The following is a 14,831-nucleotide window of genomic DNA, read 5'->3' as shown; positions in this document are numbered from 1 at the left end:
TTAGGGTGTAAATTAGAAAGACTGGGGTGTTCCAAGGGTGTTTTCTTGTTGAACGCCCTTTTCCGTTAAAAAAGGGTGTTTCAAGGGTGTTTACAAGGGTGAAAAGATTAATACACCCGCATTACACCCATAAGGGTGTGAAAATTTTTAGAGTGCAGACACGAAATCTGTGCAGGTTCTTCGTGGCAGGAAATCTTGTGGGGTGCTGCCAATGCGCCGCTAGCATACCATGCCTACCACGCAAGGTGACCAGGGCCTTGTTAAGGAAGAATGTTCCTGCGTATACTGTTAAGGCCATGAATGACCATAGTACTTGCATCGCATCTGTTTGTGCGCGCATTATCTCTGCTTCCGAGGACAAACGTGCCGACGTTTCCGTTTAATATGTTTTTCTCAGCCAACTTTAAATAGGATGCGATAAAAGATTTCTCCCAATGATTCCTTCGAAACGAGCTGGCGTCTGTCGCACTGTCAGTCGCCATGACTGATACTGTACTTATCATTATAAAACCTTGGTACATTCTTGAATGTACAGCCGCGGCCACGTCTGTGTAGAGCGCGCGAGCAGACGGCCTTGCTCTGCGGGGCGACAGCGTGTGGCAGTTGCGGGATCTGACGCACTGTGCCCAGGAGCATGCGTGGCCTAATATACATGCAGAACTGCATTGCACGAGTGGCAACGTTGAAACGGGCAGTCGTTTAACCGAATGTGTACGCTTCCTCAGGGCGCTCTCGGTATCGCCATGCCAAAAGATTACGCGTTTCAGCTGATAACACGCGCCCGACTCTATCGCTCTTTGGGACATTGTGCGCCCCATAATAGCAATTGCGCGTCGCTCATCCGCTGTGACTCGGGTAGCCATTGCGAATAAGTTCTGCGAAAAGGTTTGACTTCTATGTCTAATATAGGCAGCACGCATGGGATGTTGTCATTTCAATGGCCAATAACATTATCTGGGATTGGTGAAGCAATAGTTTTTCATATCAAGTGCCCTAACAGAATCGCACACGCTATCACTCACGTGCGCAATTCCCTTGTCATCGCGCGTAGTAAGATGGCGCCCTCGGGTAATGCGCACAACCGGCAAAACACGTGCGCTTCCTAACATAATTTCTGGTTTAAAGCAGCGTGCACCGACCTGCACGTCTATTAGGCCGCGCATCCTCATGGGCACAGTGCGTCAGATCCCGCAACTGCCGCACGGTGTCGCCCCGCAGAGCAAGGCCGTCTGCTCGCGCGCTCTACACAGAGTGGCCGCGACTGTACTCGCGTGTGGCTGTTGACAACTCTTGTATGTAAATCATGTATTTGAGGCATATATGAAAAAGTACTGTAAATGTAAACACATTACATCACGCTGTCGTGGTCCAACATTATACAAGCTCTGAAGTGATGAGGCTGAATGAGTATGCAGAAATTGCTTACAATTGCGTGCTTACCTTTGTGTCCGTCCCTCCTGACGGACCGCGCGGCAGCAAGTCGAAGCGCGGACACATAGAAGCTACCTCGTCGCGTATCGGTTGGCTGTAGTTGCAGGGAAGTGGGCACACACCACTTTGCACTGTGAACCTTCAAAGTAGAAAAGGAAAGCAGCTTTGCCTAAGGAAGTTTAGAGCGCGCAAATTCTATCGTGATAGTGCGCACTACACCACCATTATGCGGAACATGTCGTAGATCATAGAAAGAACAGTGGAATGCAAATGGCTTGTTCTGCCTTTCAAATTCTGCTGTCGTCGTGATATATGCGCTAACAAATATTATGACCCTACTCCACGTTCCCGCAAATTATCGAGCACCATTTCGATAACAATTTACATTGAAGTTAACAATAAATGTTGACTTGCAAAGTGTAAACAGGGACGTTATGGTGGTATGAAATACAGTAATAATTTGTGTCTATTATATGATGTAACATGAGTAATACACATGTGGCCGAACACAGCCAGTCAACCGTTGTTAGATATAAAAGAAAATGTTCGTGCTTGAAAGATTGAAGTCAAAGCTACTGAAAGCAGGGACTACGCTCCTTAGTACCTATAACACCCTATGGCAATTCTATGCCGTTAAGAGAAGCAAGCGATACATGATGCCACTGAGCGATAAAAATAAATTGTAATAGTGCATTTGCTCTTCGTAGATATGGGGCATAAAGTGGTGGAAAAGGGGTGGGGGTTGCTTCAAGCAGGGCGATGGAAAATAACACTTCTTTTTCGTCCTGGGTGTTTGAAGCTGAACACGACGCCTAGGCAGGACCCACCGAAGCTTCAAGGGATTCGACAAATATGTGTTCGCGCTAACATACCGGTAGCTGGTGTGGTGCGCGGAACACCTATAAATGTACGTAGCTCTTATCTGAAGAATGTCGAGTGTACACAAGCCCGAGTGGCAGATTTTTGTGATCACAGGCCTACTCTAGCGTATGTAACCAAAAATGCGCCTGGTAAGGCTGCACCACACAACAGTGGAAAGGGTCCCACGTAGTCCAGAAACTACGCGGAGAGCATATATTACGAAGCTATCAAGTCAATTCTTCACCGCTGCAACTTACGAAAATAATCTTCTGTCGATAACCACTCCCTGACCTGCGATGGTGGGCTAGAAGCGTTATCTTTACAGCGAAGCTGTACACCTCTACCGTCCAAGAACATTTTCGTGTCATTGGCGTGGTAAGCTAAAAACTCCCCCATACGTGCGCCAATCCCGAAGATTGTGCAATTCCGGCCCAACCCGCGGCGGACGTGAAGCAGGCGTTAAGCACTCCCCATACATGGGCCGATCCCGAATATTGTGCAATGCCGGCCGACCCGCGGCAGAGGTGCAGTTCGCCATTAAGGGGTCCACAGACGCAGCTTCGCTGAAGGTCAACCTTGTTCGCAGAGAGGACGGGTACTGAGTTTTTTCCGATGGTAGTGAATGGATATCGTGCTATGGGTTTCGGCATAAATTCGACGAAACCACATCGTTTGCTAACATTTTTATAAAAGCCTGAGGCTAAGTTCAGCCCGCCCAATGCAATAAACGACACCACCATGATATGGCCCCTGTTTACATAAATATTATTCCATGCAGCATGCAGGCTTTATTCATAAAACATGTCTCTTTTTAACTATTTATTTGGCTACTACTGCTACACTTACGTATTAGTGTCAGTGTATGTCGCACTCCAGATTGCGTTAAAAGCATACCCACCTCATAAATGCTTTCATGGCATCCATGTCCGTCGCATGCTCATGCATCACGCGAACTGTGTGAGCTCGAGGCGAAAGGGCATAGTGATTCCTGGCTCGTTCCCATCCCGGCGGACGTGTCTCAAGTGCAATAGCTGGCAAGTACCTGCACGACAGTCGCTGAATTAGCAGGGGCTAGATGTTGCGCAAAGAGCCAGGTAGCTATCATTACTTCATGTAACTCCAACACGGAATAACATTACACTCCTTTCCTTCTCCTGCACTTTTCGTCAAAGTGTATGTTGTGACTGAACATTGCTGTTCTTTAGGGGATGCTGTGCTTTCCCCACGAAAGAAACCACAGACTAGAAAGATGCGCGCGCTTTTAAGAACGGCTTTAGAATGGCATTGATATTTATCATATCAACTAGCCGAGTTCTTGGCTGTTGAAGTGAAATTATATATATATTTATTTACTTAATCGTGTATTGGAAACAGCATATCGTATTAGTATACACAGAATGGCCATGGATGATGTTAGGCTTTTCCAAATTCTGTTTATTTGAAGATAATGTATCTAGAAGCTTAACACCGAAAACACTGTCATATTCATTTATTATGCGGCCATAGAAGCGATAGACGTTGGTTTAACCAACTACAAAACCGTGGACAGTGCTCGCAGCCAGTAAACACAGGACCAAAGCGTTTTCGCTTAGTATGAAATTGCCTAGCTGCTGTAGCTTTCACATTGACATCCATCTATGCTGAGTACTCGATATCTAATTCGTAAGGCACCTGTAGTAGTGCTAGAGAATTGACATAAAAATTGTTCGGTGGCTAGGATACTCCCTAATGCAAAATTCGAGCGCACCTCTGTACGTCTTTTCATTTCCCGATATGCTGAGGCAAAGAATTTGTGACCGAAATCCCCGCACCGACTGGCAACGGGCCAGTGCCGTCAGTGCTTTTGCAGAGGGAGGGGCATTATGGGAATTTGGCATGATAAGCGGCATTGTAGCCAGCTGTGGCAGAAGACGAGAACAAACGCGCGAGCAGTCTCATGCACGTTCCCTCACTAAGATCATGGGACCCTGATGCTCAACGCAGGAATGGCGTCATCTAGCAGTCTTGTGCAGCACTCTGCTTTCCTCCTCACCCTTTCGCCATACTCTCTGCTTCTGCTTTACGCCTCGTGCTTTTACTCCCTACCTCATCCGCATACCTCCTCGCGCTGTCCTCGCTGTCACCGTATTTCATCTCCCACTACGATGCGTGTTCGCTCTTTCATCCTTCGCTATGCTCGTTCGCTTCGTTACGACGCACGCCGAAGCTCAACGCATGAATGAGCGCCTAAGAGCTGCGTTCTCAAAATACGTTTTTTTTAAATACAATCTATTGCTTAATAAAAGGAGAATCACACATCCACCTGTTCGTAGCAATTGCTACAAAGGTAACCCATAAGGGTTCCTCGAAAGAAAAAGCCTCAGATTTCAAGAAAAATTCGTCCTGGTCCGGGACTCGAACCCAGGACCACCGCCTTTCCGGGGCAGCCGCTCTACCATCTTAGCCAGGCGGCTAGCAGATGGCAGGGCGAAGGCGAATTTGTCGACAACACGAAGGAAAGGCAAGTGTTTGACGTAGAAGTTCTGCGGAAACTCTGCCCTGACATCTGCTAGCCGCCTCGCTAGCTCAGACAGTAAAGCAGCTGCCCCGCAAGGGCTGTGGTCCCGGGTGCGAGTCCCCCACCAGGATGAATTTTTCTTCAACTCTGAAGCTTTTTCTTTCGAGGAACCCGCATGGGTTTCTTTGTTGCAATTGCTACGAACAGGTGGATGTCTGATTTTCCCTTTATTTATAACTTCTCTTCGTCTTTGCGGGTTTCCGTGGAACTTCTACGTCAAGCTATTAGTTGGGTGGTTGTATTGATTGGGTGCGTGCGGCACGAACTAATTGCGTGGAGAAGGCAGAGGAGGAGACGGAAATATTCGATGTTTAATGCACCGCAGCCGCTGAATGGTTATGTCATTCAGCAGCTAAGCTAGTGTGAAGGTTTGTGCGCTTAGATGGACGTGCACGCTTAGGTCCACATTAATTTTGAACGCACGTGGTCAAACCAATTCCGGCATTCCACTGCGGCACCTCTCAGAACCAGAATATTGCATTTCGAACGTTGCGCCCGTTACTTAACCAATCATGGAATAAAAAACCGAGCTCTTTCCGTGGACTGTCGTTTTGTACATATAACTGCGTTTCCAAAGACCCGCCCTGCAAGGTAGCGCGTACGGGAACTTTCCCGTACGAAAAGAAAGGAAATCCAATAAATAGAGTGTACAAGCCATAACTCATGCAAATAAAATATAGCACGCTATTAATGAATGTGGTTTTGTAGAGCTTGCAATAAGCGATAATTTCATCAATTATTTTGAAAACATTTATTACCTCTCCTGTCGCATATAGCGAAATGCATCCTCCCGAGAATAATGTAATCGAGTCAACTATTACATTCGTTACGGTTGTGTTTATGTTCATGAAGCGGTTAACAGACTTCACTTACCTTATCATAATTAAGTTTACGGCACACGTTTCATTTGCTAACTTGAACCGCGTTGTGAGAAGTCATACCTGCTTAGCCGAGAACATAGAACCAGTTTTCAAAGTGTTGTAAGAGTTGGTAGGTATTACAGCGGCACTTCAGCCTTTAGTTTAGCAAAAGCCTGCCTCGAGGAGTTAGAGCCTTGCAAATTTCGACGAAAGTTATTTCACGGCCTATGGTGGTTGGAATTTCATGATATGTGGCATGGTGAACAACATGGTGCATGGACAAACTCATGACAGTGCTTCGCAGTTACTTGATTCCTTGCTGAGCTATATGTATGTAAGAAAAAAGCCTTTACGCTCCCGACATCGCGCTCGCCGAATCGCTTGGTGGTCTGAAGGTCCTACTTTTTCTATGACCTGGCAGTGTAAAGGACGTTTTATAGGGTTCGTTCTTCTTTAAGCTACTACGCTCCTGTTCGATGCCTGGATGCCTGTATGTTCGAAGCACATACAGGCGCCCACGGTAGCAGTATGATGATAGCATATTCACCGCAATCGGATGATGTTGATGAAATGATAAGGGTGGTATAGCGACACCACGACGACGACGAAATGAGGATAAGTTGACGACGACTAATGTATAAAGGAGGTACCGTGCCGTTAATGGCGTGAGCACAGCGGAGCGATGACAACGGGTAGACAAAGATTTGATGACGACGGTGGAACGACTAAGATGGATCACGACGACTATTTGACAACAAACGAATGACGACAACGGCGTGAGAACGGCGTCCTATGTACGATTGAATGACAGCATGATTACGATGGAACGACCATGATGGCATCCCGACGGCTGTATGAGGGTGAATGCACGACGTAGACTGTATGATAACGATGGCATGATAATGGTGTCAAAATGGCAAAGCTAGACGATTCACGAGATAAATTGAATATTTAAAAATTGCACAACACTCAAGTGTACCCTCGTATCGGTAGGCAGCGACTTCTGCAAGGAAACTTTAGCTAAGCTCAAGTTATTAAGACAGTCTGGAAAAGAGGAAAAGGAGGCGGGACAGCGCATGCATCTTAGCTACGATAAGGTTGTACACAGACGTTTACTTCTGGACTACAATAAAAACAGCCGAATTGAGCTCAACCACGAGCAGAAATTATCACCGCCCGAGATGAAAGTTCACTAAAGCCATTCGCGACCCAATTCAAGTGAATTCGCTTACTAAATATAAGTGTCCGAAGTGCCGTGAATAAAATTTGTGCCTTCGAATATATCTTGGCCAGCTATGACCCGCGCATAACTACTGTAACAGAAATATGGCTGCGACCCGAAATACACCACAGCCGAATTGCACCACCAGGCTGCAAAACATTTAGGAAGGAACGCGTTCCGAAAGGGTGAGTAGTATAATACTATTACGATATCATCGAGCGATGCTCAAGAGACGGTCACCGCGAGAGCGAAGATGAAGTTGGTCGCAGATCTTAGAGCGAACGAGAGTCGGCATGGCCGTCTGGCTGCAGTGTAAATGAGCTTTAATGATCTCTTTCGCCTGTGTCTTTTCACACGCAACATTCTGGTGGAGGTCAGCGATCCCTGTTCTCGCCACGGAACTGCGAAGTGGTCGACACATCGAGCATGTCACCATGCCTCCCGGTGACGAGCACGCCTCTCCTACGGCTTCGGCTTGTCCGACTGCTCCAATCATTACGGTTGCCCCACATCGCGACCCTCATGTGCTCTCTGGCCTGGAGGGACAGGACGTTGACGAATGGATCCAGCTGTATAAACACGCCACTGCTAATAACAGGTGAGACCCAACGATTATGCACGCCAATGTCATCTTTTATCTCGGTGGCACCCCACGTGTGGGGCACCAAACGCATGAAGAGGACATAACCGGTTGGGACAGTTTCAAAGAAAAGCTACAGGAACTGTTCGGCGACCACTTTGGGCGCAAGGTTGCCGCGAGAAAGGCTCTTGCGTCTCGTGCTCAGTCATCTACAGAGCCGTACGTTTTATACATCCTCGACGTCTTAGCTCTATGCCGCAATGCTGAAGATAATATTCCCGAAGCAGATAAAGTGCTAAAAGTCATCGCCGATGACGCTTTCAATTTGCTTGTTTTCGGCAGCGTCTCGACTATCGGCGCCATCATAAAAGAATGCCGTCGTCTTGAACAAGATAAGAGCCGCCGGATCTCACACCACATTGCGCGGCTACCCAACACTGCTGCTACGTCGACATGCTAGGGTCGACCGCGTCAGACCACAACCTGCGACGACGTCACCCGTATTGTTCACCGCGAACTCGAGGCCGCCTGTTACCCAGCTTTCTCCACGACGCCGCCCGATCCGCCAGCAACCACCATTGTGATGATTCAGGCGGTCGTTAGACAAGAATTTGAGAACATGGATCTAAACTCCGTGTGTTCCACGTCTCGACCAAGCGTTCCCCGGTTCTCTAGCGGCCCTCATCGTCCTCGGCAGTCCTTTACTACCATATCTCGCCGCAACCCGTCCGAAAGGCGTACCCCTGATGACAGGCCGATCTGCTTCCACTGGTGTCCCATCGGCCACGTCGCTCGTCACTGCCGCAGCCGATGGCCACCACCTCCTCGGTCATACGCCGCCACTTATTCCCCAACCTTTGGACCTTCAGTTCCCGATGCCACCCGCCAAGAATCCTGCGGTAACCCATGAACATGATAAGCAAGCTATTTCCTTCAGTGCGCATGTGCGCACTCTTTCTGTCACACCTTCCCTCTCCCCTTATCTTTTCTTTATATTTCCGAGCGTGAATAAACTCGGCCTTCTTCGGCTGGAATGACTGTCTCGTTCACTACGGGAGGGGCGTTGCCTCCGCCCGTCAACCATCACAACAGTGGCGACGAGAACCCCACGGATACGTAACAGCGACCGGGCACCAGCCACGACACGAAGACGCCCATCAGCCCAGCCGCGACCATGGCCCTCAAGCTTCCGGATTTCATAGAGGACACAGATAGGTGGAACGCATACCTCGTAAAAGTCGACGCTTACTTTGAAGCAAACTAGGTTACAGACGACGCGAAGAAGAGAGCCTTGTTGGTTGCGGCGTTAGGATCTAGGACAGTGGAAATTCTTTGCGGTAGAGTAGCACCTAGAAAGCCGAGCTCACTAAGCTATGAAGAAGTCGTTTCAACCTTGAATGAGCACTATGATCCATCTCCTAACGAGATATCGGAAAGTTTGAAGTTCTTTCAAGAAGCCAACAAGAAGGAGAGTCTATGCAGGCGTTTATCGTAGCAATTCGTCGAATAGCCCATAACTGCAATTTCTCTTCGATGTTGCAGCGAATGCTGAGGGATCGCATCGTTTGCGGAGTGCGGTCGAAAAACTTGCAGAAACAGCTACTAGCGAAGAAGGATTTGACTCTCGCGGAAGCCGAACCACTTGCTCTAGCAGCAGAAAGTGCAGAGCTAGGTTCGCAACAGATAAGCAGTCAAGGTGACGCCATCGATGCGCTCAACTTTCAGCGGAAAGGGGAACCCGCAATATCAAGGAATGAACCGAGTATGACAGTGCAACAATGTAGATGCTGTGGCAGACAAGGGCATCAAGCCATTGCGTGCTCGCTGCGAAGGCGCCGGTGTTACAAATGCGGGCGACAAGGTCACTTGGCGAGAGTATGCTCGCGAACAGTTCCCGCCCAACGAACCTTGGCGATAACCGAATGTTCAGCTGAAATGGAAGACAGCGGCAACAATGCATTGCAAATATGGTCAGTAAAAAGTAATGAAAGTCTCGTTCCGCCCATACAGAAACTTGTCACGTGGAATGGAATTCCGCTGAAAATGATAATTGACACCGGTTCGCCTGTCTGCGTGGTGCCTAAAGCAATATACGAAGCTCATCGTCATAAGTGACCACCGTTTTGTGAGGCTGCGCTAACCCTTTCATATTACCTTGAAAAGCTACCAGTGCTGGGCGTTCTGCAAATGCAAGCTTCCTATCAGTCTGCGACAGTTGATTGCAATCTCGTAGTGTTGAACTGCGAAGGCCCTAGCCTTTGTGGCCGTGACTTACTGCAGAAACTCGAAATAAAAGGGGCGCCGCTTCTTCAGATCACGTCGCAGTCAACCGAAGTGAAGCTGGAGAGTCAAGGAGCAGCACCCGTGATGGAGAAGTACGCTGACCTCTTTACGGAGGGCTTGGGACTCATAAAGGGGCCACCCGCACGGCTGCATATAAAGGACGGAGCAACACCAAGGTTCTGCAAGGCAAGAAATGTCCCGTTCGCTCTGTTAGACAAGGTCTCCGCCGAGTTAGACCGTCTCATGGCCGCCGGCATTATCTCGCCTGTTTCCTATGCAGAATGGGCCACCCTGGTGGTTCCTGTATTGAAAAGCGATGGGACAGTTCGCATCTGTGGAGATTTTAAAGTAACACTGAACCCAGGTTGTGAAATGGAAAGGTATCCTCTACCCGTAGCAGACGACATTTTCGCTACGCTTCGCGGGGGACAGCAGTTCAGCATCTTGGATTTACGCGATGCCTACAACCAAATTCTTCTAGACGAAGATTCGCGTAAATTAGCTGTTATAAATACGCACAAGGGCCTCTTCTGCTATAATCGACTGCCATTTGGAATCGCGTCTGCACCTGCGATTTTTCAAAGAACTTGAGTACGTTCTGCAAGGACTTCCAGGGGTTCAAGCGTACTTAGATGATGTCTTAATAGCAGATGCGAAGGATCAGCCAAATAAGAATCTGCAAGCAGTTCTGCAGCGTTTCAGGGAATACGGCATCAAGCTCCGGGCGGACAAGTGCCGACTAGGCGTATCGTCCGTTACGTATCTAGGACATAGAATTGATGCCGCAGGGCTGCACCCGTCAGAAAAGAACATCGAGGCAATTAAGCTGGCTCCGACTCCTCGAAACGTTACGGAGCTTCGGTCATTTTTGGGCATGCTCACTTTTTATAACAAATTCTTGCCTAATCTGTCCACGCTCCTCAGCCCCTTATACCGACTTCTAGAAAAGAAATCGAGATGGTCTTGGGAAGGGCCTGAGGATGAGGCATTCCGGAAGGCTAAAGCCGTTTTGTGTTCCGCTCCGGTGCTGACTCACTTTGACTCCTCAAAAGAGCTATTTTTAGAGGCTGATGCGTCACCCTACGGCGTGGGAGCGGCTTTATTCCATCGCATTGCAGGACAGTATCAGCCCCTAGGATTCCGATCTCGGACGCTCACTGCCGCAGAAAAGAATTACTCGCAGATCGAGCGTGAGGCATTAGCTCTCGTCTACGGTGTCACGAGGTTCCGAGATTATCTGCTGGGCAGGCAATTCACACTAATAACTGACCGCCAGCCATGTTGGGTCTCCTAATAGCGGACAGGCAAACGCCGGTTATGGCCGCTGCCCGCATTCAGCGATGGGCAATCATACTCGGGGCCTACCGATATCGATTGCAACATAAGCCTGGAAAATTCATGTGCAATGCCGATGCTCTGAGCCGCCTGCCTCAACCGTCACAGGACGAAGCGGACCAGGAGGATGAGGCCCAAATTGTACTGACCCTGGACCAGTGGGATCAGCCTGCCGTGCCGTTAAAGGAACTCAAAGCACTCACCGTCGCTGATGAGGTACTCTCACAGGTACGCAAGTACACACCGGAAGGTTGGCCGCGCAGTTTTGACATGGAAACGAAAGAGATGGCAGAGTTCTACAAAAAACGGCTTGAGCTGTCTGTTACTGAAGAAGTGCTCTACTGGGGTCATCGTCTTGTAGTGCCGACAAATGCGCGAGGGAAACTGCTAAAGCTACTACATGCAGCCCACCAAGGCGTGTCCGCTATGAAGGCAAAAGCCAGGTCTTTATTTTGGTGGCCCGGCTTAGACCACGACATCGAGCGCATTGCAGCTACCTGCCACAACTGCGTGCAAACGTTACCGATGCCTCAGGCTAAAGAACCAGTAAGTTGGCCCGATACGCGCGAAAGGTGGTCGCGCTTGCATATCGACTATGCGGGACCAATCAAAGGGAAAATGATTCTGGTAGTCGTCGACTCACACACAAAGTGGATTGAGGCGGTTCCCATGTCGCAGGCTAACGCTCACAGCACCGTTAATGCCCTCAGGACAATATTTAGCCGTTTCGGTATACCGCGAACGGTCGTGTCAGACAACGGGACGCCATTCACAGCATGGGAGTTCGAGCAGTTTATGAAGCGAAATGGAATAGTACATATTCGGGCACCCCCCTATCACCCCCAGAGTAATGGCCTAGCCGAGCGAGCCGTGCGCACCGTTAAAGAAGGCTTAAAGAAGATAGGAGGCAGTTGCATCATAACGTCGTTGGCCCGGCTGTTGTGCAATTATCGAAACGCATCACACCAAGGAGGCCCTTCTCCTTCAGAGATGCTATTAGGTTACCGGTTGCGCACAAGGCTGGACATGTCTTTTCCTCCCAGAGCCTGCCCTGCTAAAGCTGGGAATGACTCAAGCTGGAACTTTGCACTGGGAGACTATGTGTACGTGCGAAATTATGGCGTCGGCGATAAGTGGGCCCCAGGCACTGTGGAAGCTACTTCCGGCGCTCGCCTCCTGGATGTTAAGACTGCGGACGGGTTTGTCCGCCGCCATTTGGATCAAGTTCGTAAGCGGACCACAGATGAGACCCCAGCAGCCGTCGACCTGTCGAGCTTCCTACAACGGGTTCCCCGGTATTAAAGGAACCAAGGACCTCTGAAACACCTGATAAAATACCAGAAGCGCAACCTCAGGAGCTACGTCGCTCCACACGATCAAGGAAACCTGTCGTGCGTATTGGTTACTAAGGGTGAAGAAATGCGGTAACCCATGAACATGATAAGCAAGCTATTTCCTTCAGTGCGCATGTGCGCACTCTTTCTGTCACACCTTCCCTATCCCCTTATCTTTTCTTTATATTTCCGAGCGTGAATAAACCCGGCGTTCTTCGGCTGGAACGACTGTCTCGTTCACTACGTGAGGGGCGTTGCCTCCACCCGTCAACCATCACAACAAATCCATTGCCGCTGATGCCCCTGCTCCAAACCTTCGCTACAGCCGCTCGCCCTCACCTCGACGCCATCAGTCTCGTTCGCCCCAACCACGTCGCTTCTCTTCGCCGCCTATCGCCTCCCGGATCCAGCCAGAAAACTAAGCACTGCAGCTTTTGGAGGTGAAGCTGCGTTGTCGACCCTGCCCTCAAATCCTCTGCTCTGGTTACCTACGAACCACAACCTTCTTGATGTTTACGGCTATCCTGTCATGGCACTCATCGATACAGGAGCACGTCTTTCTATTATGAGTGCCGCCTTCCGACCACGACTGAACGAGCTCCTCACCGCAGCGTCGGCAGGCGTCGTCGGCGTTGCGGATGGCGGTACTGTGCCTATCATTGGCATGTGTACGGCACGTGTCAGCATCGCCGACCGCCACCACTCCTGTGCTCTTCACTGTAATTGCTCATTGCCCCCACGACCTCATTCTCGCCCTCGATTTTCTCTCCGCGCATTCTGCTCTTATTGACTGATCTTCCAGTACCCTTCGCCTTGAATTGCCGATGCTCGCAGAACCTTCTGACGCACCCCAATGCCGCTTACACCCCACCGGATTTCTTCACCTGCTGCCAAAGACAATAGCCTATATTGAACTGTTGTCTTCACCACCAGTTCCAGATGGCGAGTACCTCGCCACTCGCCTGCCCGACATTCCACTACAGTATCACGTTAACGTGCCCCACAGTATACTTACTATTACTAAGGAACCACACTCGCATGCCTGCCATTAACATTGGATTGGCAAAGCAGATTCTAGCGCAAGGTCTTTGCCTTGCCATCGTTGATTGTCCCGACGACCATCACGTGGGAGCGTTATCTACGATGGTTAACGCGAGCTCAGTAAGCCCCTCGTGCCAGCGTCGGGCGCCGATCCCAACATAAAGAAAATGGCAGCGACGAACCTGTCCTCTGCGCAGGCTGAAGGCCTTTGCAAAGTATTGTCGTCCTACCGAGATATTTTTCACTTCGACGATCGCCCTTTAGGCCAGACGCTCGCGGTCAAGCATCGGATTCTTACTGACGATGCTACACCTATTCACCGACAACCGTATCGAGCTTCTGCGTCGGAACCCCGAGTAATTCAAAGTGAAGTGAACAAAATGCTAGATAAAAACATTATTGAGCCTTTTTCGTGTCTGTGGGTGTCACCTGTGGCGTTGGTGAAGAAGGACGGCACGTGGCGCTTCTGTGAAGACTACCGTCATCTGAACATTACTAGGAAGGACGTCTACCCACTCCCACGTAGACGATGCCCTTGACTGCCTGCACGGTTCCAGCTATTTCTCTTCTAATCTTCGTTCTGGTTACTGGTAGATTGCTGTTGACGATATGGACAAAGAAAAAACCGCGTTCATCACACCTGATGGCCTATACCATATTAAAGTAATGCCGTATGGATTATGCAGCGCCCTCCCACCTTTGAGCGTATAATAAGCTCCTTGCTCCAAGGTTTCGAATGGCCCACGTGCATCTGCTACGTCGACGATGTCATCGTCTTCTCGCCAACGTTTGACACTCACCTTGAGCGCCTAACAACTATACTTGATATATGTCGAAAGTCGAAACTGCAACTTAACTCGTCCAAATGTCGTTTTGGCCACCGCCAAATTACTCTTCTGGGCTGTCTCGTTGACGCTTCCGGAGTACAGCATGATCAACACAAAACTCGCGCTGTCAGTTTCCGGTTCCGAAGACATCTGCAGACGTTGGAGGTTTTGTAGGGCTATGCTCGTACTTTCGTCGTTTTGTCCCAGATTTTTCGACAGTTGCTAGACCCGAACTAATCTTTTGAAGAAAGGCGTACAATTCTCGATGGGTGCTGCAGAAGCCGCCGCCTTCTCGCGTCTCGTCACTCTTTTAATCTCACCACCCATTCTCGCCCACTTCGACCCTGATGCCCCTACAGAATTGCGTACAGATGCCAGCGGTCATGGCGTAGGTGCCGTCTTAGCCTAGCGTCAGCGTGGCCAGGATCGCGTTATTGCTTATGCTGGCCGCCTCCTAGCACCATCGGAGCGCAACTATACGATTACGGAACGAGAATGCC

At 49.5% G+C, this 14,831-nt stretch overlaps 1 protein-coding gene across 3 annotated transcripts in view; it reads right to left on the bottom strand.

The window, feature by feature from the left end:
* The window catches only part of LOC135908806 (putative phospholipase B-like 2), a 228,926-nt gene that overhangs the window by 43,766 nt on the left and 170,329 nt on the right, over positions 1 to 14,831 (bottom strand). For all 3 annotated transcript variants that reach the window (XM_065440637.1, XM_065440638.1, XM_065440636.1), the window contains 2 exons: positions 3,191 to 3,334; positions 1,441 to 1,570 (listed from right to left, as the gene is read on the bottom strand). In XM_065440637.1, coding sequence (XP_065296709.1) covers positions 1,441 to 1,570; positions 3,191 to 3,334 — 274 coding nt within the window. The remainder of the gene's footprint in view (positions 1 to 1,440; positions 1,571 to 3,190; positions 3,335 to 14,831) is intronic.

This window comes from Dermacentor albipictus, chromosome 1, assembly GCF_038994185.2.
Source record: "Dermacentor albipictus isolate Rhodes 1998 colony chromosome 1, USDA_Dalb.pri_finalv2, whole genome shotgun sequence".
Classification (NCBI taxonomy): domain Eukaryota; kingdom Metazoa; phylum Arthropoda; class Arachnida; order Ixodida; family Ixodidae; genus Dermacentor; species Dermacentor albipictus.
The sequence above is the reverse complement of the archived record's forward strand: the minus strand, read 5'-3'. Positions and strand labels throughout refer to the sequence as shown.